We start from the raw sequence: 24835 nt of genomic DNA on the forward strand, positions 1-24835 counted from the left end.
CTCATGTAATTCCTATTTCCAGAGATATATTAAGAGGTTATTTAAGGTCACCACTCTGTTGCTGTCAAACGACACAGCCCTCATAGCCAGCAGACCATGCTAGCCCAGGGTGAGCTGGCTAGAAACATCATGCTTGGCTCATGTACTTTGTTTCAGCTGCCGAATTGTACTGAAAGACCTCTGAAAATATTCTGAGAATAATTTAGGCAGTAACATCTTTATTAATTAAGAAACAAATCCATTTAAAAAATTAAATACTTAGTATCTGTCTTCTCTGTATTCATGCAAACAGCAGCTGCAATTAAGGCTGTTGTAGTTGAAAAGGGAGAAGCAGTGTCTGCGAGTGGGATGGCAAATGGACCCTGGTACGCTGTTCCTGCTAACATATGGGCTGCTATTAGAAAGGAGCACAAGAAATCTGGTGGTGAGCAGTACATAAGGAGCTGCAGTGGCTTCATGAAGGCAAGAAGAGAAGAATAACTGACATGGAGAACAAATCGGGATCTGTTATTTGAATTGGCCCTTTGGTGTTTCAGTTTGACATGCAAGCTAAAATACCCTATAAAATTAGGATCAGCATGAGGCTGACTTCATGGAAATAGAAAGCTTAACCAAAGTATAACTGTTTGATTTCTTTTAAGATTTATGAAATTCTTGAACCTTCACATAGCTACCATTTTACACCACAGAATGGTCTGTATTTAAATTCATGGGACTCGGGTGTTTCTCACCATAGGATTGATTTTATCTTATTTTGCTTGTGATGCATCAGCCTGATGATCAGCTACAAACAAATAGCAAGCTGTAAGTCCTTATGTAAATCCCACTGCAAATTTGCACAGTTTAACCTAATCAATTTGTGGCAGCCTGGGGGTGGCAATAATGGTTGCAGCCTCACAAGTTTGGGGATAAATACAGCCTTGCAAAGAAATTATAGTCACAGGAGAAAGCTGAAGTTGTGTATTTTTTTATTGTCCTCTCCCCTGCCTCCCCCGCTTAAGTTCTGTGGATGACACTTGAATTACCACTGTGCCAAAAACTAGGAAATGAGTAAGTGTGGACTCAGTGCCATAATTCTCTTCAGAATGGGGTGGGGATTCTGCTGGCTTGCAGCAGAGTACTTGCAAAAGGCTAATACTCTTTACTGGTTAGAAACAAGGATTTAAAAAAGCTTTTAGCAGTTAGGCTGTGAATAGTGCTTTTCAAGAGCAAACAAATAAATGCAAAGATGAAATGAAGTTTCATTGTTTCATCAAGAGGCAGAATATTACAATGATGGAATAAGTTCTGTCTCAAGTATTCTCATGTCTAAAATTGCTCAGAATATTAAGCTATGTAAGAATCAGATGCATCAAATATTAAATTCTACTTAATAACTTGGTATTAGGCATTGGACAACATCAATACTTTATCACTGTACATTTACTGTCACCTCACTAACTCTGAGGCTAGTTTTTCACTTTCTCTTTTACTTGCTGTGTCCAAAAAATAATCAGCAGCTGTACAGAGTCTCCATGGGAAAATAAAACCCAACCACTTAAATTACAAATGTGGGGGGAGGGAGAGGGAGGAAACAGTATTCAGAGGCAAGCAAGGAAAATAGTTGTGATGCATGAGACTCATCATTTCTATTTTAAATGATTGCATGAATTGGATGATACAGAGTTAAGGAATCAGGCTTCAACTTCTTAGCTTTATTGACTAACATTTGTACTCTGGTAAGAAAAAAAATGTGGTAGGAGACAGCTACTGAATATGAAGACAGAAATGTAGAATTGCCTTGGTCCAATACCCAGAACTGACTGTATTAAGCACTGGATCACTGCCAAAAAAAGCAGCATTAAGAGCTATTTAGTCTCTTTCCTTGTCTTTTTCACAGAGCCAAGTCACAGAATGATGTGCTAAAATATGAGATGGAATGACTTAAGTGAGGTTCCTGGCAAAAATGATGGAAACAGGAAGCTGCAGCTGATAATGAAAATTACTTCTGAAACCTATAATAGGGGTTTATTTACATACAGTTTAATAATTCTCCATGTTTAAATATAAGATGATGCAAATGGAGCAATATTTATTTCATATGGTATGATGACAACCTTGATCCTGAATGCCAGATAATCCCTTAGATATGCACTTTCTTTTCTGTGCCATTTGGCCTTCTGTATAAATCTTTGGTTGCATTTAATGATTATTCAGGATTTTCTGTTTTCAAGGTACTATTTTAGCCTACTTGGGATTTTATGTCTGTGAGAAAATGAACATTTTTTTCATTTCCCATAGATGAGGAAAAGGTACAGAAGGGGAGGTTCTCCTCATATATCAGTGCTTGCTTTATTACAACTTTATTATGACATGCTTATTATGTTCTAATGCTGAGTTATAAAGAGAGTGTTGCTGTGGCCTTTTATTGTCATAGCAGAACAAAATTACTAGGGGAGTTCTCTCCCTGATTACTGAGTTCCTTATCCCCTATGGTAACAACCTGTAACACTAGAGGAAAGATGTTATGGTTGTGGAATTTCTTGAAGACTGGTATTGCAAGATCCAGATAGCTTATCTAAGTAGTTATTCCTTTTAAAATTTTTTAAAAATTGTGTTTCCTCTCCCTAGATTGCTGCTGCTGCTTCCCTCTCAGGGTTGCTGTGCAGTGCTTGTGCTCTGCTGGTTTTGGCCATGGTTGTGCTGTCCTTGTACCAGGATTCTTTCAGGGAAAACCAGTCATATCTGATTTGCCTGGGTGTTGTGGAAGAAGAAAGTACCCATGGAAATATGCTTACAAAGGTGTAAGACCAGGAAACTACTACTCTCCTGTAGTGTATATAAATTTAATCCTTCATCTTATCAGGAACAATAATTTTTTTACTTAATTTTGTAACTTACTGTCACTGAACAGCTGGGATGTTAAATTGAAGTTGAGATCAAATCTGATTTGTCCCATACCAGCAGTAGTTTATTTATGTATAAATATTTTTTTAAATCTTGTTCTTCATCTTTGAAAGGGATTTTATTCTCTGAAATCCATAAAATTCAATCACACCTCAACTCTGTGGAATGGTTTGGAAGTTACCTTTTTTCTTTCCTGAAGTCTGGAGATTGGAAAAGCATATAAAAGATTTCACCTCTATCTTTTTAGCTACTTAAACTAACCTTTTGTTTTGTGCCATGCAGTATCTGTTGGCTTGTAATTCACTTGGTTTGGTGCTGATATTCTGTTTTCTTGGTGTTTGAACGAAAATGTCTAAGAGTTGCATCTTTGGGGAGGCCTTGTAGCAGCTGCTGTGTCTGTCTCAGCCCTAACAGCTGTTTCATGTAGGTGGCACACTCAGACTGACAACTTGCTTTCCAACAAAGATTTTTCTCCATTCATCTATATGTTGCTTATTTCTGAAGTTATCCATTTCCCTATTCTCTAAGTAACTAAAATAATTAAAATCTGTTCTTAATTTCAGAAGAAACTAGATTTTTTGTCTTTTCAGTCTTATATGTTTATGAGTTTTCAATATTAAAAAAAAGATTTCACTTGAAGAGTGATAATTTTGCCTCATGGAGCCTTTTTTTTTTTTTTTTTTTTTCTGTTATAAGAAAGCATACCCATATAATTAATTTTGTAGATCTTGACCCTAAGGCTATCCAGGGTAATGGAGTTTCAAAGTAAAATGAAGGTGAATATTATGGTGGTCACACAGGACTATCTGGGGTAATTATGACTGTTGTGGTATTATAGATCTGAATTTGCCCCCTGGTATATTTTTCTAGTCTCCTTAATAAAGCTAGCTATAGCAGAAGAAGTCAGCATTTGCAGGTGTCTGGGAACAGCAAAAGAACCCCTCATGACCTGTCAGCCTTCTTTTCCTATGCCAGAAGTCACAGTCAGTTATCACTAAATTGAAGTTCAGCTAATATTGCTGCAATGGTTTCTACTAGGGGTGTTAAACAACTTTCCCAGGAAGATGGAGAATTGTTTTCACCACTCTGCTATTCAGTGGCAGAAGGAGTAACAGTCCAGGAAGAGGAGTAACAGGGCCAGGAAATGATGGTTTTCTTGCATGTGGTTTCACATAAAGCAGGTCAGCATTTGCTGTGGTAACAAACATCTGTGATTGCCCTATATTTTTGGCACTCATGGATCTTCTCAAGACTCACTGGTTTCTGGCTATGGCTTTCCTTTCAAAGTGGTTAATAACTGCTCTGTAGAAAGCCTCATGTTTCAATTAATCTTTTATTAAGCTCCTAACTGTTTCTGCATACTAAAAACTTGAAATTGTAGAAAATTATAATAAGAAATATTAATAGTAGGATGGATAAGTGGGTCTCCTTGAGATGATTTCTCTGTAGCTTTGTTTTGCCAATATCTGGCCTGAGGCCAGATATGAGTGGTGAAGAAAAGTTCTTTGTGTAGCTGCTTATTTTTGCCAACAGTGTGCAGGCACCTTTACTGTTTGCTGAGCAGTGTCCTTTGCATTCAGTTGAGTGGTTAACCCATTATATGAGGAGTCGATTTTACCAGATACAAAGTATGTGTGGTGTTGATGATGATCTTGCATAAAAAAAGAAAATAGTTACTGAAAGTCAGGAAGCTTGCCAGGTTGAGCAGCTTAACCAAGAACAAAACCTTTCACAGAGAAGCTGTTGCAATATTCAAGAGCCTATCCTCAAAACACCTTGCAGTAAATTTAGGAGAGAAAATTGTCCTTTTACCTAAGATTGTGACTTTGGTCACAATTGTCTTTGCTTTTTTGAAGTTTTTATTGTTATTGTACTAATTTTAAAGAAATATGAAAATTGTCACTAAAAAAAAAGCAGAAGGAAAATGGAATTGAAAAAATCACTGTTTTGAAATTAAAAACAAAGTAAAAACTGGAATTAGCTCAGAGTAAATGGCTATCTGTAAATTGAGATTTATCTGTGCCATGAAGATGCATAATTAGTGTCCCCTTTCAAAAAGATCAAGCTCTACAAGTGTCGCTTTGGCAAGTGAAGGTTCTACTCTGATAAAGGGTGTCACAATTATTCTATTTTTCTCATGAGTATTGTTTTATATGAGGTGTTTCATGCTTTGAAAAAATCAGGACAAGCCCCAGTGCTGCATGCCACTCACTTTGTAGCCCACCTGCATGTGATGTGACTGCCGTGCTCCTGGCAGGGCTGTCTGGAGTGAGTTGACTCTGTAGGATGGTGGATGGCTTTCCAGCAATTATTTCTCTTCTCCTACCTTTGGAGAAGAGCTGTTTTTGTGTTCCCAGTCAGGTCCTACCTTTTGATTTTTCTATCCTAGTTGGGTCAGTTTGGTAGTCACTTCCTGGAAAATAGTGTGGAGTGGCCGTAGTGAAATGTACCTCAGATGGGGCTCCATAAGTGTAACTTGGGAGCAACAAGAAGGAGTTAGTTCCCTGTTAGTTGCCCTGTCTTTTAATGATTTCTAAGAAAGTATATTGTACCTGAATATCCCAATAGGGATGTTGCCTTGCCAACATCCTACCTGTAAATGTGAACACATGGTCAAAGGAAGGAAATGTTGTGCATGGGGAACACTGGGAAGATTTCTAGAGGTGGATGACATGAGACATTGGTGAGTTGCAGGTAATGCTGCCAACATGGAAATAGTGTCATAAAAGATTCTAGTAAATTGCATTAAAATTTGTTCATCTAAGGCCACATCACTAACACATACAAGCTAGCTGATTTCTGGATAACTTTGTGTGTCCATCTGAGTTGTTGTCAAGGGATGCCACATTCAAAAGCATGGAGGAATGAACTTCCAACTGGTGTACAGTCTGGAGGTGTTTAAAGTACTCTGTCATTATTTTCTGATAAAGTGGAAATGATCCTTTGCTTAGGGACAATTGTTTTCTGATTGCAAGTTTGAAAAACAGAGTTGGTATAAGTGTTGATGAACTTGCTATTTTATATCATTTATGTGGAAACATGGAAGCAGCTTATCAGAGGTGTTACATTCCTTTTCAGGTGTGCCTGTATGAGCTTTTTCAAGTATATAAGTTATTTCAGTATATATCTGTTACTTCTGTGACAATTGCTTAGATAGAGTTGGCAGATTTGGAAATGCTGCATACTGAAAATAATGAAATAGCTAATTTTTGATGTGCCTTTGAAAATAGGCTACCTTGGTCTTCTATTTCATGCTGCTAAAGTTTCAATTAACTTCCCTTTTCTGTCATATTTTTGTCCAATAAAAAGGCAAATTGATTTGGATAGTTATCCAACACTTGATTAAATTACTTTCTCTTGAAAGTTTTGTGAGCTCTGTATAGCAACATGGGAATTTATTGCACAGTTACAACTGAAGGTAGCACTTGTGATGAACAGTGATAGAAAGAGTTCAGGGTATGGCATGCAGTGTTATGCTCATGGTTGTACACAAGGTCTTTTGCTGTGTATTTGCTCTATTTTGTTCTCAGATAATTTCTAAAAAAAAAAAAAAAAGTGTATTGGACCTGAAAATCTTGGAAAGACTGAAATAATTTGAAGACAATGATAATATAGTGTTGCAGCCAGGGAGAACAAAAGCAAACACTGCAATGCAGAATAAGGTTTGTTACAGTAGTGTATGTTGCTGTCCTTGTAATGAGGTAAAATTTTCTTTACTTACTTAGCTTTAATCTTTCCATTTTATGTCCAGATTTAGAGGCAGTTATATAAATTGTGAATGGATTGTATGGAATAGAGTGACTCACCAAGACAGAACATAGTGCACATAGCTGTGTTGTTACAGGGAAGTGCTCAATGACTCAGCTATAGAAGAGTCTGCTAATTAGAACTGCTGTATATGTGGATTTAGATGAATATCTGCCCTGAAGCTGTCCAGCACATTTCTGGCACCTCCTACGGCATGAATTACTGGGCAGGCTTTGCTTTGTGTTGGGCACCTCACCTTTAAGGATGTTAAAGGAGCTCTTCAGATTTCCTTGTTATGCCTTGAAGTTTTCTATTTAATATCTTTTGTTGTCCATTCTTGGCAGCTTCTGCAATGGGGATAAAGCACAAACTTCTTGTGCTTCTGTGCGCTCCCAGTAGCATACCAAAATTTGAGGCTTTGCTTTTGAAATGTCTTCTAGTATTGCCTTAATCCTGTCATTGGTACCTTCTCAGTACAGGAATAATCCCCCTGACAAAATTCTGCCTCTGCTCACAGGACAAGATCACAGTTTACATATCAATTTGAGAAGATCTCAGTTGAACATGTTTCTAGCCTGTGGAGTCATCAGAGCAAATCAGGCCCTGGGAATGGTTTCTGGGTGGTGTTGGTCTCTGGTGGATAGCTGAGCTCCCAACCTACCCCAAGGTCAAGTTGGTTTTCTTCGGCTGTGCTGCTGTGCTCTAGGGACAAACACTAGCAATCCCAACTTACTAACATTGGTATGAATGCTAGCAGGAATATATTTTATTAAAAAATGGCTGCTTATGATTTGAGTTTTAAAAAGCAAAAATGTAGGAGGAATTGTGATGAAGCTTAAAGTAGATAATTCTGCTATTGCAATTATAAGAACATACTCCTGTCTATATTTTGCAGACTTACAGTTAATTGTTATTTCAAATCCTAGAATGAGCTATCCTGCTACATATTGCAGCCCTATGCTATTTAGCAAATAATTTCTTTCTTCCAAACATCTTGAAAGTTGTGAAAGATGTTTTTATTCTCACTGTATATGCTCATTGACGCATACCATGTGTGTACATCCATAAACATAAAATAGTTCAAATCTTTTTTCGCAATTACTTTATAAATTTATGTTTCTTTCATGTCCTTAGTAGCATATTTTATTCCTTTAGAATACTGGGTATTTTTTGTGCTGATGGTCTTTTTAGAAGAGAGTAGATTAGCACAGAAAAGTTTACAGATGCATACTAATTATTTATCATGAAATAATAGATCCTGTTACAAGTAGTAGAGCGTAGCTGTAGTTCCTGTGCTTGAGCTATAGTTTACAGATAATCTTAATTTTCTTCCCATTAATGTGGTTTGTGTGGCAATATTAAGGTGTGGTTCTCTGGATGGAAAATATATTTTACAACCTACTTATTTTCCTGTTTGTTTTCATGCTTGTGAGCTAATTGGTTACAGGTTGCAAACTTAGCTGCTTTCGTGGCAGTGTTTTGTCTTTATAAGACCTTTTGGAAGGTGCTGTTTAACTGAGAGCTTTTGAGTTGTGTGAAAGCAGAACTGCATCTGCTGGTTAAGTGTCTTCTCTATTTTAACAGCTCCACAAAAATTCTTTTCCACTGTTACAGAAGAACATGCCTTTACTGCATAACCAGGTTTTGTCCACCTTTCTGAAACAAATGCATATATTCTCTGTTGAATTTGTGTAAGTGCTTAATGTTGTGGCTGTATAAATCATATAAAAATAGAAAACAAAAACTAACAGGCATGAAATCTGGTATGACAGGGTCTTTATCAAGTATTGGACAAAAAGGTCCATTTTCTTCTTTCTTAAGAACCTTTGTATAATAAAAGCTATTTGAAATACTTTTTCTCTACAATTAATACTGTCTCAGATTTTCAACAGATATTTCTTAAGTTTATTGTCAGTCTTGCAATTTCACATTAAATGCAAAAGCCATCTGTAAGATCAAGTTTTTGTGATCATTGAATAAATAGGTAGGATAAGAGATAATATGACACAACCATAAATAAGTAGAGGTACATTAAAGTTCTGTTTGGATCACTTTAAAAGTTTTTCTGTCCATTTGTTTCAGTTTTGTTTTCTTGCCTAGTCAGTTGATTATCAATTCTTATTAATTTTCCAGATGAAACATAAGAATTAAATATGTGTGAAAAATGAGTGAACATCTGAACTGATCAAGTCTGTCAGAAGTTCCTTAGAGGGAGCAACTAAAGCTCTTAATCCTAACATGCTCTTAGCAAAGCCTTTAACATCATGCCTTGCATACCCAAACAATCCTCTGCTTGCTTTCTGTAACGTTACCATTGGTTTGTGACATGATGAAGTATATGGAGTGACTTCTTCAGATGGTTTCAGGCCATAAAAACTTTAAGGCAGGAGATAAAGCTATGGTCTTCTCTTGTTACAAAGTATTTTGACACTTAAACTGGCATTCCCAAAAATTAAAGGATACTTTGAATAGTTATATGGGATAATTTTTAAACTTTTTTGATAATTCTGTCAGGGTTGTGCTTTAGGCTTTGAAGGGCAGAATTAATATTCACTGCAGACCTTTAATTGGAAAAAAGGTGAAATTTAAAAAAAACAGTTATCACCTCCCTTTTTGTCTCAGTTGCTGATTGCTTGGACTGCACTGAAATTTAAGCACATCCAGTTAAAAGTTGTTTCTTTTGCTTGGTAAAGTTAAATTAATCCAGAAGATCAGAGGTTTAGTTCAGTAGAAATAAAGTGACACTTATTAGGTTGTTGCTAAAGTCAAGTGAGACAATTGTAGCAAGGTTTCTGTGTTTTGGCATGTTTATTGCCTTCTGCAAAACAGAATTGCCTAGAGTAAAATAAGCCAGTGGCCTGAAGAAAGTTCCAAACTTTCCATTATAATTTTAATCAAATAATCTTATCTATTTCTGATGTTAGTGGTTGCTCATATTTCTTTAGTATGTCAGAGAATGTGGCTGTATTGGTCACATAGCTTACTTGTTTACAGTTATGTGACACTTGTATGAGCACTTATTATTATATTACTGTGGTTACATTATATATTATATGTGGTTGGTAAACTCAACCTTGTCCTTGGTTTCTAATCAAAAACTAGCTAATGCTGCAGATGTCTAACAAAAATAGCTTTCTTTTCCTTTCTAAGGCAACAAAGTTACTACATGCTGCCTGAATACTAAGGTATATTTTATATATATACACACAAATTTGATACTTTTATGTCAGACAAATTCACACAAATTGGTATTTCTATTTGAATTTTCATCTTTAAGTGAATGTTACCACAGTGAAGTGATGAAAGTGATAAAGATGCATCATCAGGACTAAGGCAGATATTTTCCAATTTTTTTCTACTTTATTGTAAGTAGGAAGTTTGATTTGCCTTGGGTTTTCCTATTTATACATCAGTCTTACACACAGAAACCAGTGATTTCTGCTAATATGTTTCTGTTAGTGGGCTTTCTTTTGCATCATCCGTTGTTAATTTGGAATCTTCATTTTGTTAACTCTCAGTATCAACAGGAAAGTAAAATGGCCTTGCTACTAAGCTTTAGCACTTCAGCGAGTTTGGTGTGGGCAATCTGTGTGACCTCTGCTGGGGCACACTGTGTCTCTAAAGGCAGAAATATTAATTATTTCTTCCTTTTACAACTTTGTTCTGATTGTTCAAGTTTGCAATCTTTCCACGTGCTTGTACAGAGGTCCCCCTTATGAATGGCATTCAAGAGAAAACTCCAGAAGATGTTTATAAAAGTAAACAATATTTAGCTCAACCAGATGGAGACTACTGACTTTTTTCCTTCACTGTTCAAAACCCTGATAATTTGAGATTTTTTTTTTTTCCTAGAAGCTTAAGGGAAAAGAGACCCAAACATCTTGAGCTGTCACTGGCTTTGTGTCTTGATGGATGTGATGGTAAAACCATCACTGGTGAGAAGAGGTTAGCTAGAGGAATGATGTCCCCAGTGTGTCCAACATGAGCATGACAACAGTGACCCTTGGAAGGACACTATTCCACAATGTGCTGACTGAACAATTTCAGTAATTGTCTCAAGTGCTTGTGGTTTCTAAGAACCATTATCTTGTGTAAAAAAATTATGTGTGTGGAAATATTAATATTTGGAGGAGACATAAAATGTTGGTTATATTTTGAATTGAAAAGGTTAATTTTTAATTTCACTAATAATTTAATTATTAACACTGTGTAGATGATCTGTGTTTTAAAGGTATTTTACAAGGCAGGCTAAAGGCATATTCAATGTAATTTCTCATAGTTGCCTTTTATTCAGGAAAAATCATGTAAGTTGGAGGAAGCAATACAATATCTTGGAGTTATTTAAAAATACGTATCTTTTTGCTTAAGTAAAAACTCTTTTTTAAGTGGATTTAGTTCAACACCAATGAATGCGAGCATCATATTCTGAGAAATGGGTAGCATTTGCAGCAACATGAAACTACTGTGATGAGAATATTGTCTGATGAGTGGTCTTTAAAGTGTGATATAAAAAACAGACAGAAGAAGAATACAATTAACAGTAATGTTTAGGATCAGTTTGAGTGGAGGAAAGCTAGAGAGGTTGATTTGGTAACAGCTGGACTTTGGACTAGGGTTTATTTGGATGGAAGTGAAGAAAGTTTGCTGTAGAGCTATGTAACAACCAAGCAGTTACTGATGTCTCTCTCGATGGGGGAAAGAAGGAAAGGAGTTGGAGATGACACCGAGATTGAATCCAGGGGTTTTGTGACTCTGAGGGAACAGGAAAAGGAGGAATTTGGATAATGATTATAAATAACCACTTTCAGCTCCTGTTAATTGGTACATGCTCTGTTGACTTCATTCCCAGCAGTTGAGAATATGGCTGTTGAGTTCAGCTTTAATGCTAAGTTTGAATTGGCATGGAGATCTCAGGATAAAATCTCAGCAAAAATAGGTGGAGATGAAAGTTTGAGGTTATAGATCCCAAATTCCTGGAAGTGGGATTGTATCATGGTCCACTGAGTTGTAGAGGCAGCATAGGGAAGATGAGTTACCTATGAAAAAGTGAAAAATAAAAAATGTGAAAGAAAATAGAGCAAAAGAAAAAGCAAAGAGAGAGGAAGAAATCCACCAAAAAGGCCAAAGGAAGGTTATAAAGAGATTGGATGAAAAGTAAAAATTTGAAAGCATCCTAATCGTGAGATTAACTATAAAAGGAAAGCATACAAATAAACTGAAAGGAAAATAAAAAATAAAGGGTTTTTCTTTTCTTAGTTTAACAGAAAAGAGATTTAATTATCTGAGCAAAACATAATGTAATATAGAAAGCAACTGAAACATAATAAAAACTCCTTCAGATAATTACTATTTTTAGAAAGATGTTAGGAAACGTAAAGGTTCAGTTTTCTCAGAAATGTATAGGTTTTACTTCATAGTTCAAATATTCACATCTCAGGGTCTTTTATGCTTTGTTGTATTTACACAGAGAAAACTACATGCTAAAAAATTATTAATAGAATGACTCTAGATTTAATTTACTGCATTTAGGTAATGCACAAAGAAACCAAATAGACTAAGATTCTGGAATAAGTTATTAGTCTTTTAGTAGGTAGTTTTCTTATTTTCTCCATAGAAAAAATATAGATCAGTAAGGAAATACATGTGATGTAAATATGTGTTTGTCATATAGTTTCCCAAAGGTTGTAAACATGGCATTATATTCTTCAGACTGGCTTTATTGTCCAAATAATTCTTTAATTAAATTGAGCTCTTTTTTATTTAAAGCTGTCTTTTGGGGAGATATTGCCTTAGATGATGAAGACTTAAAAATCTTTCAAATTGACAGGACGATTGACCTTACGCAGCACTCCAACGAAAGACTTGGCCATAATACAGGTATGCTATTTCAACCTTGTTTTAATTTATTTTTCCTGTTAGCTAATTCTGTGCAGAAGGCAATCTGTGTTTTAAATGTGGAAAGTCAGTATAATGTCTTGGATAACATTAGTTTACACTTAGAAGAGTTATTAAACAAAAACTATCGGTTCACATTAGGGAAAAGAGAAGCAAAACAATTAATTTTATTCCATCATTTCTGTTTAAAAATATCTTGTTGAATTGAGGAGCAGAAACTGGTAGGAAGATTAGTGTCTACTCTGCAGGTGGTCATGTGGGAAAGGAAATTGTACAAAGCTTTGATTTCATCACTGAAAGTTCCTGATAGCAGAGCCCAAACACACTATGGAGAACATATGTGGTATCCTGGAGGCAAAATTGGAAGCTTGGCATTGCAGCACCTCCTTTTGATTTTTTTTTTTTTTTTACTGTTTCATCCAGTTCTGTACCCAGACCTAGAGGAAACACTAGAATGTGTTCGTCATCCTTGCTAGATTTGCCTTGTCTAAAAAACCAACTATTTAATTGACATTTTAATACACGTTTCTATACTATTGTTAACATACAATGCATTAGCACCAGAAGCTGCAATCTGATTAACAGAGGTAGCTGGGTATTCAGACAGATAGATAAAGAGATTTTTTTTTTTATTTATGTGTAAATGTCTGTTTGCAAGAGAGAAAACATAATCCATGCCTAAATGGATGTCTGTCTAATGTCTAAAAATATGTATGCTTTCAGGCTGTGATTTGTAAATTGATAACTGAGAATTTGTAAACTTTCAGGTTATGATACCAAGAAAGCCAGCTTACTGAGAAATAGTCTGGAAAAAAAAATACTATTAGAAGATGCAAAAATGTATTATTGAAATTTGTTTTCTCTTAAGCATGTTTTATGTGTGCCTGAACTGAGCTACCATAATTTATTCCTGATATGTGGAAAAAAAAATTTCAGACCAAAGAAGCAATTTTGAATTTAAGCTTTCAATATTGATACATATAAAAATATTTTTACTCATTCTGGATAGATGCTGGGATTAGAGTATTTTTATGACAACTTGAAAATTTATTTTATCTCCTTTCCCATCCACTAGTTTTTCCAAAACAGGAAAACTTTTGATCACATCTAGATCTGCATTGGATTTTAAAATGTTAATAGAATTAGTGGTCTCTCTGCTCTCCTCTCCTCCAAACAAATAGTTTTAATTGCCTTTGAAGATATCTCAGGCACTAGTTTTGTTGAAAAAATGTAGAACAACATTGGTCATTTCCCCTTAAAGTGGATCCAGTCAAGTGATTTCTTTGGCTTGCTGATTCCTGCTTCTTTTTGCTTTTCTACTTTTTCTTTTAACTGCAAAGTTACTATTATTTTTTAATTTCCACACAAAAATATAAATTTCTAAGCATTTTTAAAATTATATTTCTTTTCTAATAGTTAGTTGTTCTTTTTTATGTGTTTTGTGATACGCACATTACCTTTTCTTGTGGATGGTATCCTATTCAGGATATCGAATCACCCTGTTAAGTACTGCTAACGCATTGCATCAATTTTTTCTACCTTTATTGCACAACAAGAGTCAATGCAGTTGTGATGATCAGTAGGATTAAACTTTGGAAAACAAACTCTCCTAAGTTAATGACTTCATAACTGCTCTCAAAGAACCCTCAACATTCTTGATCTTTCCAAAAAGAGCATTAGAGAAGTCAATTTTACACTTCACATATGTAATTTATTTTTCTAAAGGTACAACATTCTTGATGTGTAAACTAGGAATTGTGTGCTCATCTCCCCTAATTTCAAAAGAGCAAATTGCCAGCTAGCTCATTAGTATTAGGTAGCAACTGGAAAAGGAATAAAAGCAATGCTAGATATATACAATCTAGAAAACAAAATGTAGTCTTAGTTACAGACACAATGGCAATGAATTGTAAGCTTGATTTCTGAGCACTTTCTGTTGTAGATTTTCACAGACTAAAAGTGACGTCAGGTAGTAGGATTAGATACTTGGTTGTAAACCATCAAGATGAAGTGGTAGAGTCACAATTGTTATTGCAACTCTAATTAAAATCCTGAGGCTCACAGGCTCTGATTCAGTTTGTGACTGCTCCTTTTTGTGAGGATTATCTGCCTGGATTTGCAGGGTCAGATAATCTGTGAGCTTCTTGGAGTATGGATCTTCCATTTTATTTTGCATTTTGTACAACCAAAATGAATAATCACTGTAAACAGAAAACCAGTAAAGCTGCTAACATTTATGTGTATATTTTTATAAGTCCAAACTGCCAAAAGTATCCTCCTTATCCTGCCTGAATTATGAGAAGATGCAGTGAATAGGAATTAAAACTTGTGTAGTCTATACGGTTTGGCAAGGCTGCGTGTTAGTCATATAAGGCAGCTTAGTTAAGTGAGAGACTTTTTCTTTGGTTTTTCACTAAATGAAATGCACAGACTGCAAGAAGATAGAAGAGTGTTTTGGGGTTTTTTCCCCCCCTAAAAATATAGTATAATACTTTCTTTAAGTAACTAATGGATTCTTTAGGGGTTTTCTGTTATTTTTGACAGTTGATGCTTATAATGATTTTTTAAAATATTTATTTGGAATGCTTAGCTATAAGCCTTACTTTTTAAGATGAATGTGAACATAAGAGACAATTACATTAATGATGATCAATGTTATATCCTCTGCACTTTATATTATAGTTATCCTGTAACTTGTTGTAAAGGAATGTGTTGATCTATTACCTCATCTATTTTAAATGTTTTTAAAAATTTGGAAAATTTTTCTCAAGGGAGCCAGGAACTATGTGACAACGTAATGCAAATAATTAGGCACGTTGTTACTCACTGAGCAGCCACACACTCACTTGCCTTATATGGAATTTTCTCCTCCATAATATGAATTTAAGTTGCTGTTTAAAAAATATATTTTCTGCATAGATATTAAAAATTTTTACAGAAAGTTGGGAAAGGCCTTTTTAGTGGTGTTGGAGGTATCAATGGTCTGTTTTTTTCTATCTTTTACTTTTTCAGTTGTTAAAGTCATTTAGAAACTCTCTTGTCCTATAACAAGTAGCGACTTGTAAAATACAACTTACTGCAAACCTGTAAAATCACAAAACTTTCAGAAAAATTCTGAATTATTTCTGAATTATTTAATTGACTCATGTAGTGTAGTCAGTGTTATTGCTTCTGGTTTACTGGTGTTTGAAAAGCCAGTTCTAGCCACAAAAGGTTTGTGTGTGAATGGAGAATGTAGCAGTACCCAGATACAGTAAACCCAGAAATGTGTTTTATTTCTGTAAATGGCATGGTAAATGTTAAAATAAACTACTTCCTAGCTTAGGTTTTCATTGACTGTTGTAATCACACAGACATATCTGTATATATACCTGCCAGGTCTTACTGCAATATACACCAGTATGTGATGTTTCAAAGCCTTAAAAGTGCATTGACATCTATTTGCATGCTAGCAAAGAAAAACAAATATTTCGTGGCAAAAACAACCAGATTAAGTTTTGCTGGGTCGGTTTGTTTGTTTATTTTCTGATGAAACTTTGGCTGTTTGCTTTTTCTCCTTCCCCTCCCTTGAAATGAGAAAATTATGGCATGCATTCAGGAAATTTCTTTGAGAGTAACCCTTTTAGCTGTCAATCAATATGGCTCTGAGGATGTCAAGGTCACCAGGAAGAAAAAAGCTCCAAATAATAATTAGATGATGTAATTGTCATGACTTGCCTGAATAACAAAGACATGTTGGCTTACATTCATGGAATGCATATTAGAAAAATTTTCAGCTAATCATGTGTTTTTATTGCATTGTCAAGAATACTTGAAATGTTTTTATGGAAATTATCGAAGAATATGAAGCTTCCTTTAGGAGGCCTCTCTAGGCTAATCTAGTTGCTGTACATGTAAAATTCTATGGTTTTAACTTTTGAAAATTACTTTTTTTTTTTTTTTTTTTCCTTTTCTTTTTAAAGGTGGCTTTGGAGAGCATGGAATGTCAAAAAAACGCAGTGCCCTGTATCAGCTTATAGAAAGGATAAGAAGATTTGGCTCTGGTATTTTCACTGTTTAAATTAGCAAGTTGCCTGATGTGATAGTTTATCATGAGCATTAATGATATTAGTACTTTAACACTTTAAAGCCTTCCTGTGTTACTAATGGCATAAACAAATTATAAAATTATTAGTGCAAGAATAGTAATGAAGAGATTAGCTCTTTATTTCATTTTCTTAGAGTTCTTCTTCCAGCATGAAGTCTGAAAGCTAAAACACATAGTTTTAAATGTCATATTAAAAATTGCTTAACTTTGTTTTATGACTGTGTTCACAGTTATGGACTTAACTAATGTCACTACAGTGTCTTTTTACTTCAAGCAGACTATGCTGGAAAACTGCTAATTTAATTTTTTTCCTACTTTTTTCTGGATCCAGGTGGGGCAATCTGATGATTCATACTGTGAAGCATTTGTGGTGTGTTATGCTGAACAAGCATATTTTTATATTATTCATACTCTTGTCAGTATGAATGTAGGTAAATTGAGCAGCATACAGAAGTGGAATCCCCCCAAACTCTGGCTGAGTTTGTACTTTATATTTGATGCAAGAACACATCACTTTAATGTCGTGTGAAACCTCACTTCAAAAAGGAAAATATGTGAAACTCCCTTGTAATTGCATCACACTGTGTTAATCAGAGCATGGTAACTGCCTTTGCAGAGGTGCTTTGATATATAATCTTCATTCTTTAAAGGAGAATTAAAATTTTAGTGTTGCATAAATTCTTGTCATCTTTTGGGTGCAATTTGGAATAAATTTCTTACTTAGATCTCTAAAGAGCATCAATAAAAAGAATTTGGAATGGTAAAACATCTAAATAAACATGTGATGTGGTTCAATAATGACTGCATACTAAGTGTAAAAATAGCTTTTTGATAAAGAGTCTGCCTGTACTGTAGACACTTTGTGTGTAATTTGTTGTGTAATTCTCATTTACACACTCATTTAATTACAAAGATAAGTAATTTGCTTTACCTGTTGGTTTTATTTTATTTTTTTTTTCTTTAAACCCTGGAATTTTCTGTAGAGTTCCTGGTATAATGCAAGTTACATGTTGATTGTCACAAAGGCAGGCTTTTCTTCCCATGTATCACAGCTTCCTCCCTGCCTTGTGCTGTAGCTTCTTCCTTTTCTTCCTATTGCTGCTCTCTCAGCCTTGGGGCTATGCCAACATTTTTTACCATGACTCTGCCCTGGAATCCTCCCTGATTCTGACATGGTCATTAACACTTAAGTGCAGCTGATACCACAGGGGATTCTCACAGAGGGAAAATGTAATCTTCCATGAAGAATAAGACGTAAGGCTTCCACTGCACTGAGTAGGATTTGTTAACCATTTTTTGAGGGATCCATTTTGATCAACTGGCCAGATCTACAAACTAACTTATAAATTGTTGAGAAGAAGCACCTGTTTTGGTGTCTAAGTCCTTGTCTAACTACCCTTTTTCTTTTCTGTTCTCATAGTAGGTTTCAGCTGATTTAGAAAGATTTACCTGTAATGGGATGAATGGTGGTAGTATCCCTGAAAATGGTACACTTTCTTCTCTTGTAAAGAAATTCCAGCCATGAGTAAAACCTACCTGTGGGGTTCCAAATGTTAGTTTATGGAAAATGTATGATTTCTTACTGTCCAGTGCTTTAAAGATTGTCATTGTACTTGCTTTTTCCAGATCATACAATAAAAATGAAAGGGATAGTGAATGTCTTGATTAGTTTGAGTCTGTCTAAAGTCTGACACTCTTTGCTGGAAAAAGCCTCATTTATTAAAAAAAAAAAAAAACAGACCAAAACAAAAGCCAGGAAAAAAAAAGCAAAAAAACACCACCAAAACCACAGGGAGTGTGATTTCTTAAATATTTTTATTAAATGAGAAAATCTAGTTGTATTTATGCAATGCACATTCCAGTTGATAGACATATGTGCAAGATTGTTACTCTAGATATATTCAAAAAATGAGCATTCAGACTTCATGTCTTTCTCAGAAAACTATGTAATAATAGCCTGTCACGTAACGGCAATGTTCTACTTGGAAAGGGCATAAAGAAGTTTGAGTTTGACCTCCTAGAAAATAACTGCTCTCTTTTTTCATGTGTGTGTGGTCTCATTCAGTGTTTCAATTATCATTGCAGGTTTTGAGCAAAATAATACATTTAAAGGAAGAACTACTGTAAAATTCTCAGGGAAAAATGAGAAAAACAGATTTCCCAGAGCTGCTACATCACGAACAGAAAGAATATGGCCAGGTGGTGTCATTCCGTATGTAATAGGTGGAAATTTCACTGGTAAGTTTTGTGCTTTGCGTGAAAAGAGGAAAGATAATTTTTTTTAATTGTCTTTCTTTTTTTTTCTTTTTTTTTTTTTTTCTTTAATTTTTAAAAGTGAAGTCATGCTATGGAAGTCAGTAGAAGGATTTCTGTTACAACAGGCCTGAAGTACATCTGTTTTGAAAATATTAGTCATACTTAATTGTTTTCAAAGGCAAGCTACATAATGTAAAACAACAAATGTATAGCAACATTTTAGAGAGGGAAAGCTCTATTTCTTTACCTAATATTTCTTGTTGCACATTTGTTTCCATAAGCCTAAGTAATGGAATGTCAGGGATTTTTTTTTTTAATGCAGTATATTTAGCACAAGAATATCTTCAATTTAACTGGCGTGACATGTATTCTTCTAAACTAATTTCACTTAACAAACTGACTCAAATGTGTTTTGTCATTCCTCAATTTGGTTTGCAGATGGGTACACACGGACACTGTATATGACAAAAGGAAAGACTGGCTATGCTACATATAAAATTCTTAGCAAAAAACTGTAGAAAAAGTTAAAACATTTGTTATCCTTGAAAAATGTAAATAGATCAATATCAATGTGGATGTAAGAGATAATTTAAAGCAAAAACGGAGCAAGGAAAGCAAAGAAATAAGGGAAAATATATGAAATAGCATCTTCTTTATTGTATATGATAATAAAGGGAACCAAAAGAAACATGCAAATGCTCACACATTGTATATGGAGAAACCAGAGTTATTCCTTTCAAACTGACAGCTACAGTCAGGCTTTAGTTTGGGTATTTACATAGTACTGTGCCAAATGTGACCTTTGCGTTAGGATTACTGCCTTCTGAAATAATCGTAGTAAACTAAATGAAATCACCATATTAAAGATTTTGCCTTTTTCATAATGAAAGATAAATTCTAAAGTTTAGAAAAAACATCTTAAAGATAAAAGAAAAGGGCAAGATGGGATGGAATAACCTTTATTTTTTTAGAATCTGATGTGATTTGAACTTGTTATTTTTACGAAGTTTCAGGTTTTGTTGTCTGTAAGTTTTAAAAATGTTAGATTTTTTGTTTAATTGTCCCTGTGTTTTAGCCTGCAAAGTGAGTGTGTTTCTGCTAGCACATTCTTGCCAAATAATGCTCTTTGTGGATTTTCAGCTCAGAAGCAATACAGCTATATTCTCATATGTTGCTTCTATGTCAGTAAGCCTTGTCTTTTGTCACACAATGAAATTACATTGCTCTGCTCTCTGAAGTTGTGTTCTCTGCTGAGAGTTGGCCTGGATAATTAATTCTGCATCTAGGGGATAGTTCTGACCATTTATGAATTTATTTCTCATTTTAAAATAAAATACCTAGGTATGCTTTTACCAAATTCTGAAATTCTCACTTTTGGTAGATCATTTGTTTTCTGAGAGATTTTGATGCAAAGAAGGGGAGACTGGTCCCTGTTCATGACATCCTTATTTTAATCAAATGTTTTTACCGGTATGCCTATTTGCATGGCTTAGATTAAACTGGTGTCCAGAATTGAAGGCTGTAGAATTAAAAAAACCCCAAAATTTCTTTCTACTAGATAGATAGCGATGATGTAAAATTAGTCAATTTTGCTTGTTCTTTTTCTTTCTGTATTTTTTTTTTTTTCTCCCCCAATGTGGTTCACTTGATAGTTTCATCTGGGAAATTTCTTAGGGAATGTTGTGCTGATGCAGGCACATAAGCAACGCTGTATTTCTTCTGCTGTCTTCCTCTGGTGTAACATAGTTGTGATCTTTATTGCAGGTTTTATATTTACTGGGGTGTGTCAGGCAGTGTTAGCCCCCTTGCAGGCACATCTGTTACGATGAACTGATGGCCTGAGTATCCCTTTAGCTGGAATCTTGCCATACATGGGACTGCTGGGACACACAGGGCTTCATGATTCACTGACTACTTCCAGACCTACATTCCTAGTATATTGGTTGTAAGAAGGAAGGTGCAGTTAGGAGAATCCTGTGCTTTCATCCACTGCAATTGCTGTTGCAGGCACGCAGCGCGCCATGTTCAAGCAGGCCATGCGGCACTGGGAGAAGTACACCTGCGTCACCTTCATCGAGCGCAGCGACGAGGAGAGCTACATCGTCTTCACCTACAGACCCTGTGGGTAAGTGTGCACCTGTGGGAACACACAGGCCTGCTCTCAGCCTTTGGCTCTCAGCCACGTCTGTCAGCTTTGCACCCGTAAGGATATATATACTTCACAGGAAAATCAATAATTACTGCATTTAAATGATGCACGTGTTCTGCCTGGCTTTTAAGTTCATTGAAACACGTATATGTGGTAACTTCGTAAAGCTGCACCTCTTTTCTCTATTTCTAGATAAAATTTTCTTAATGTATGCGCATATAGATATAAGACTCTTATTTTTTCCTGTCATGCTTCCAATATTCACATGTGTTTTTCTAAAGGTATTTCAGGTTTATTATTTGTTTATTCTTAGCTTTCTCCATGTCACATATTTACTGCTGAATTAAATATGGGCATCTACCCTACATCCTTTTTCCAGCTAAATTGTTGTTTGTTGTAATTTTAACTCTTGTATTGCTAGACTATCCTTGCCCAGATTTGTTTAATCACCAAATTTATGGCCATTTTGCAAATTCCTTCTTCTGCGTCACTGATGTGTAAAAGTGAACAGAATAGGTTTTATTACTCAGGAATGCAGCTTTCCATTAATTACCATGTTCCATCTTCAGATATTACTGCTCACAAATGCCTCTGTCAGCTATATTTGCTATTTATTCCACTCAGAATTCTTAATTTTATATAGTGCTCAGTGAACTTCCTGAGTGCACCATGTTCATTTCCCAAGAAGAGCGCATGCTGCCTGTGGAAATTCTGTGCTTCTGACAGTCACCTCATTGAGCCCTTTGCTTGTCTGCTTCTGAATCATAATAAGATAGGGTAGTGAAAAAAAGTTTTGGGACCTCCTTGTGTTGTATGAATGATCCTGGATGTATTTAATTTATGGCCTCTAAAATTACGTGTAGAATTATCTTTTTGAAGCACCCATTGTATTTTTCTTAAGGTATAAGACAGCATAATAAAACCTACTCTAGGCTACTTTTGAAAGTATAAAAAAAGCATTGCCTTTGCCTCTGAAAGTCTCTGAGCCTCAGATCCTTGCAGCAGGGGAGCTTATTCTGTGGTTTCCTGTCATGTTCTTGTGCCACTGTAGGTTTCTGTAGACCCCCCTTAGAAACAGTGCCAAATGAAATGGACTTTTGTTCTGAGCCAGCATGGGTGTTATTTTAGGTAACGACACCCCTGAGATAGGATTCAGGGATACTGACACACAGCTGGAAGAAAAATGGAAATCAGAGAATAATCATGATGGTTCCTTTACACTCACAGAGGCAGAAAGCAATTTAAACAGAGGAGTGTTAAAGGTGTGTTTTCAGGCACTTTAGAAAGAGATTTATGGAGGTATCTGCTAAATGTAAATTCTACAACTTCAAAATACCCAAAGCCAAATGACAAAAAAAATTCCTCCAGCCAAAGAACTGTTCTTTAGGCTGCTTGATGTTTCATGAGATCACTTCAGGGGAAGGCTGGATTATGAGCAACTTTAACCAGAAGGTTGGAATATACTCAGTATCCACCCCCAAAGTCTATTTGTCACTAATGTTATTTAATTGAAGGGTACTTTGCAAAATACAAGTAAGTTACCAAGGTTGTAACAAGTTAAAAATAAAAGCAAAGAAGAGTGTGGCTATGAAAAGTCCATCATTGTTGAAATAAAGCCAGGCCAAAGAGAAGGGGCAGCTGAATGACTTTTCTGGGGGCCCACAAGTCGTTTCAGGAAGACCCAGATAAATAGGGACGTACATTCTCTGGGTGAGCAGGAACTGTGCGCTACCCATCAGCATTCAGTGCTGACGCAGGATTTTCCACGGAAAGAGCCCAGACTGAAGTGACACCAAACCAACTGCAAACACTTTCTGCTGCATGGCCAGTCGCATTGAAACTGATCTTCAGTTCTTTCCCATGGCACCCTGCTGTGTTGGTTTGTTAGCACATTGTGTCAGTATTGTTTGTACTACCATGGCAGCTAACATTCACAGATGGTGGAGACTTTATTGTGCTTAGCACTGTTGAAATTAAAAGCTAAATGATAAACCCTGCCCTAAAGAGCACACAGTCAAAACATAACACATTAAATGAAACAAAGTGGATAGTCATATATGTGGAAATTCAGGTGGCAGTATCTACGAGAGTCTCATATGACAGCATTAGGACACTAGCAAGTGAAGTGTTACTGAGCCTTTGTAAACAATGAGGATCTTTTGAGTGTAATGCATCAGAATCTTGAAACAGTTCATGGGAAGATCATCCCAGAAGGGCAGTGATTAAAAAAGCATATTTGAAATATAGCAGCTGGTTATAAGAGATACATGACTTTCTTAAAGTTGAGAGGTTCCATAACAGCAAGGAATGAGAGATAAGTTTTATTATCAGAGACACATAGGACTGCAAGGGATCTCAGAAAGATGTCAAATGTATTCTTAAGACAGAAACAGTTATTCCTATATAATTGCTGATGTATGCTTATCTCACTTGGTTCTAAAAATCTGCAGAAATGAATATTTCACAGCCTTCTAGGAATTGTATTGCTTTAGCATCTTTAATACAAGAATCATAGGAAGTTTAGGCAGCATTTTTTGTCATAGCTAAACCAGGTATTTCTTATTGCAATTAAAGGACATTAACTTTTTTCCCTATGGTCATAGAAAAGAAATTTCTTTTACTTTTTGAAGAAACCTGTTGTGTAGTTTGATACTGTTTTTAAATCCCCTCTCTGTTCTGTATTCTTGTGGGCTAGAAAACACCTAATTCATTTAACCTTTCCTGGTAAATAGTGTTTTCTAGGCCTTTAATCACACTGTTCTTTGAGGTTCTTTTCCGCTAGTCCACATCATTCTTGAAATTGATAGCCCCAAAACTAGAGCATATTTGTCCACAATGAGTCATCACTTCTGCTAGGCCAGTGCAAGAGCTTATTCATATAACTTGTAGCCTCCTCATCCTCTTAGGTACCTAAGCACAGTGTCTCTCTGTTTCTCAACAGCTACCATGTTAGTTGGTATGTTATTCCAAAAAAGAGCCAGAGCTCTTTCTTTCCACAACAGACACCCCATCATTGGTTCCAGTCTTTAGCAGGTTTTGCACATCTCAAGATGTCAAGTAATTCCATATTTCCCTTTCTGGATCTCTTGTATGATCTCCTAAAGTTGGCTTGTCTTCACGGCACTTTGCAGTGTTTTCTATGACTGCAAGCTTAAAAAGTGTCTTCTCTCTCTAACTTCATGTAATGTTCCAACCAGCTTTATATCCCCCTTGATACCAACTTCTCTAGTTTGCTTACAGACAATTCGGAAAAATGTCAAAAGCTTTACGGCCACATCCCATCTTCCCATGAGAATAATTTAATCTGCTGAACTCGTAAAGTATAATTATTTTTCATCATGTCTGGTTTATTTAACCTGAGTTCGATAACAGTTAATTATTAAAATATGGTTTAATAATATAGCTGAATCACTAACTCACTACTTTGAAATTTTCTAATTAGTGATAGTCATTTGTATCCATAAGCTGCAGATGTGAAAATAAGAATATAGTATTAAGATACTAGTATTTGTGATTCTACTATCAAGCAGCATACACTGGCATTAATATCGATTACAGCAAGTATTTATGCATCTAATTGAATAAAGCAAATAAAACTCTAATGGGTAACAGATTCAAAACACTCTTTGCTCACTACTGTTTCTCTATCCTTGTGGTTCTTCCTATCAAATTGGGAAGGTCCAAAGACTCAGTCAGTATACTTCTCTGTACGCAAAGCCAAAAAAGGGTCAGCATGTTGGGATGGCATCTAGTCACTATGTGTTAATAAATATTATTGAGTACAAGATCAAGCTTCTTTCTACATAGTAGAACAA

General features: G+C 35.5%; 1 protein-coding gene across 1 annotated transcript in view; it reads left to right on the plus strand.

The window, feature by feature from the left end:
• Window positions 1-24835, plus strand: part of TLL1 (tolloid like 1) — a 126560-nt gene that overhangs the window by 43444 nt on the left and 58281 nt on the right. Inside the window, exons 2-5 of the mRNA XM_053975458.1 lie at window positions 12400-12510; window positions 16491-16571; window positions 18701-18853; window positions 20879-20996. Of these exons, the coding sequence (XP_053831433.1) occupies window positions 12400-12510; window positions 16491-16571; window positions 18701-18853; window positions 20879-20996 (463 nt within the window). The remainder of the gene's footprint in view (window positions 1-12399; window positions 12511-16490; window positions 16572-18700; window positions 18854-20878; window positions 20997-24835) is intronic.

The sequence above is a fragment of the Vidua macroura genome, chromosome 4 (genome assembly GCF_024509145.1).
Source record: "Vidua macroura isolate BioBank_ID:100142 chromosome 4, ASM2450914v1, whole genome shotgun sequence".
Lineage (NCBI taxonomy): Eukaryota > Metazoa > Chordata > Aves > Passeriformes > Viduidae > Vidua > Vidua macroura.